The 2,678-nt window shown below is 63.2% G+C and overlaps 1 protein-coding gene across 1 annotated transcript; it reads right to left on the bottom strand.

Annotated features, from left to right (window-relative positions):
- Positions 1-6: 6 nt before the first annotated feature.
- On the bottom strand, positions 7-2,267 carry LOC113208390 (uncharacterized). Its single transcript, XM_026425351.2, has 2 exons — positions 2,050-2,267; positions 7-1,284 (listed from the first exon to the last, which is right to left on the bottom strand). Exon 2 carries the CDS (start codon positions 1,261-1,263, stop codon positions 412-414), a length of 852 nt encoding a protein of 283 aa, XP_026281136.1. The 5' UTR covers positions 1,264-1,284; positions 2,050-2,267; the 3' UTR covers positions 7-411.
- Positions 2,268-2,678: the final 411 nt, after the last annotated feature.

Below are 2,678 nucleotides of genomic sequence, written 5' to 3'. Positions count from 1 at the left end.
CTATAATATAGCACATGAAAATCACTTAATATGTATAGAATTCATACATCACTTCTTTGGTTTGAAGGTTCACCAACAACAAAACAATGAGTCAATTATTAACTAAAGGAATCCTTTGAATAGAGGCAGGTTTTGATTACCCATATCATATAAATAAATTACAACAAAAATCTTGTCATATAATACACATCACATAAAAATTGGTAGAGTCTACACCCTTAGAGTAACCGGTTGCAGAAGGGGAAATTTTCTCGTCATTGTACACGAAGTAAATAGTTGACAATAAATCGATATTAACTTTTCAACAGCCAAAATAAGGAAGCGAACGTCCCCTCGCATGTCTCATCGGCGTGCAGACGGAAATATTGCACAGTAGCAGTTAGGGTCCGGGGCCCTCCGGGAGTGACGAGCTCAAGCCGTCTCCGTCTTGTAGGGCTGGAAGAGCTTGGGCGGCTCCGGCTCGTGGTGAACAGTCACTCCGCTGGAGGTGATGGTGGTGGTGCTGAGGCCGCGGTGCGCCGGCAGGGGCAGCGGCGCCGGCGGCGACGAGGCCATCAGTAACCTCGACACGGCCGCGGAGGAGGTGAAAGTGGCCGAGGTGGGCGACGAGGAGGACGACGCTGCTGACGAGGCCACACAGTTCACGATGCCACATCGGCAGCTGCCTGAGCCGTCGCAGTCATCGGCGGCGTCGGGCCCCGCGGGCGACGACATGGCGGTGGGGGAGGCGGCCGTCGGCGACACGGTGGTGGGCGACACGGTCCCAGAGCTGTGCTCCGAGTGCGTCGGGCTGAGCCGGCTGAGGCGCAGCGGGCACATGGGGCTGGACAGCGGGCTGGACAGCGGGCTGGACAGGGGTGCGGGGGGCATGCCGCCCATGGGCCCCGGGAAGGGCCGCAGGAACGGGTTGGTCGGGCACGGCGGCGACCCCAGCGGGGACCTCAGCGGCGACACTCCTCCGGGGCCTCCGGACACCCCGCTGGCCAGGCTGACGGGGGGCTGGGCGGCGGGCGCGGGCCGGTGGAAGCCCGGGTGAGAGTGCATGGGCGAGTATCGCACGGAGCTGGGCACGGATGGCGGTGGAGGGTGCGCGTGGGGGTGGTAGTAGGGCGGCAGCGGGTAGGGGTTGAAGGCGGCGAGTCCGTGCAGACCGCCCACCCCCGCGGAGGCGGCGGCCGCCTGCAAGATGGAGGCGGCCAGGGCGGGGTCCGAGTACACGGCGTACGGCCAGGCCAGCGCCAGGCGGTTGCGCTTGTCCTTCATGCGACGGTTCTGGAACCACACCTGCAAACAGAAGGAAAGGGACCATTAGTACACTGCCGACGATGTTCAAAGACAATGTGGAAATGGATGGCCGGGGGGGGGGGGGGGGCGAGGCGTGCCGCCGTCCCGAACGTCTGTGTGTGTGCGTGCAATGAGAAAAAATAAATATTCCGAGCAAACACGACGAGAGAAGATAAAGAAGGTAAAAAAATCGTAAAAATATGCGTCGGTATCTCCGGAGCGGCGCGCTTCAGACTCCCCTCCCAGGAGACGTGCTAATCATTTTACATCGGGGTGTTTAGCACTTGGAGAGCGGGCCGGGCGGGCGGGCGCGGCGGCACACACGGAGCTACCGGGCTTTACTCATGCCTTTGGGCAGCCTTTCGGCCCGTCCCATCCGGTGCGGCTCAGCCGACCTGTTAGCGCGTCCGAGTAGAGCCCCTCTCTCCTCCCCAAAGACAATCATCGCGGCGGGACGGACGGGCGGCGCGGCTGTACCGCCGGATGGCGGCACACACGCGCACACACACACGCACACGCGCGCGCACACGCACGGACGCACGCGGGTGTGGCCGCGCGGCACGGCAGTGCGCGGCGCAGGCGTTAATGATTCCAATTGCCACCCGGGTACTAAGAGCCCCATTACCGCTGGCTGCGTCTGGCCGCGGGGGCCGCGGGGGGCGGCGGGGGCCCCGGAGCGTGTGTGGGCCACGGCCGGGCTGGACAAGGATGGCGGCAGCGGGCTGGACCCGAACGGGGAGGCTGGAGGGAGGGACGATGACTCACCTTGATGGTGGACTCGGGCAGGTGGAGCTGCGCGGCCAGCTCGCAGCGCCGCGGCCGCGACACGTAGTTCTCGCGGAGGAACTCCTTCTCCAGGCGCGCCAGCTGGTCGCGGCTGAAGGCGGTGCGGTAGCGGCGGAGGTTCTGCTCGGCGGAGCTGCTGCTGCCGCCGCTGCTGCTGCTGCTGCCGCCCGGGGAGCCATCTGCAAAAGACGAGAGGACAAGTGATTAGCACACGTGTCTGCCAACAAAGTCAAGCCCCCAACGTGACAACAGCGCCGCGAGTCCCGTTAGGCAGGCCCAGCCTAGCCCGGCCTGGCGGCACCCTCTCTGGCCGAAAACAAGAAGCCCTTCATTTGCGAGCCAAGGCTCATCATCATCATCACAATTCCGCTGACGTGCCGTATGACAGCCGGGCGACCTGCGGACCTGCGTCTGCCTGCCGGTGGACCCTCGGCCCCACCCCGCCCCGCCCGACCTGTCCCGTCCCTTCCTGCACGTCTGTCTCTATCTCTCTCGCTCTCTCTCTCTCTCTATACAGCAGCAATAAAGGTCCTGGGACAACGCGTCGGCGGCGCGCGAAAAGCCAATGCGATTAGCCTTGATTGATGGCCCAGTGAGCCCGTAGCAAC

Source organism: Frankliniella occidentalis, unplaced genomic scaffold (assembly GCF_000697945.3).
Source record: "Frankliniella occidentalis isolate FOCC.00 unplaced genomic scaffold, Focc_3.1 Scaffold16, whole genome shotgun sequence".
NCBI classification, from domain to species: Eukaryota; Metazoa; Arthropoda; class Insecta; order Thysanoptera; family Thripidae; genus Frankliniella; species Frankliniella occidentalis.
The sequence above is the reverse complement of the archived record's forward strand: the minus strand, read 5'-3'. Positions and strand labels throughout refer to the sequence as shown.

What these genes read in the sequence shown, in the direction of transcription:
- LOC113208390 (XM_026425351.2), bottom strand. Translation starts at nt 1,263, where the DNA reads ATGAAGGACAAGCGCAACCGCCTGGCGCTGGCCTGGCCGTACGCCGTG.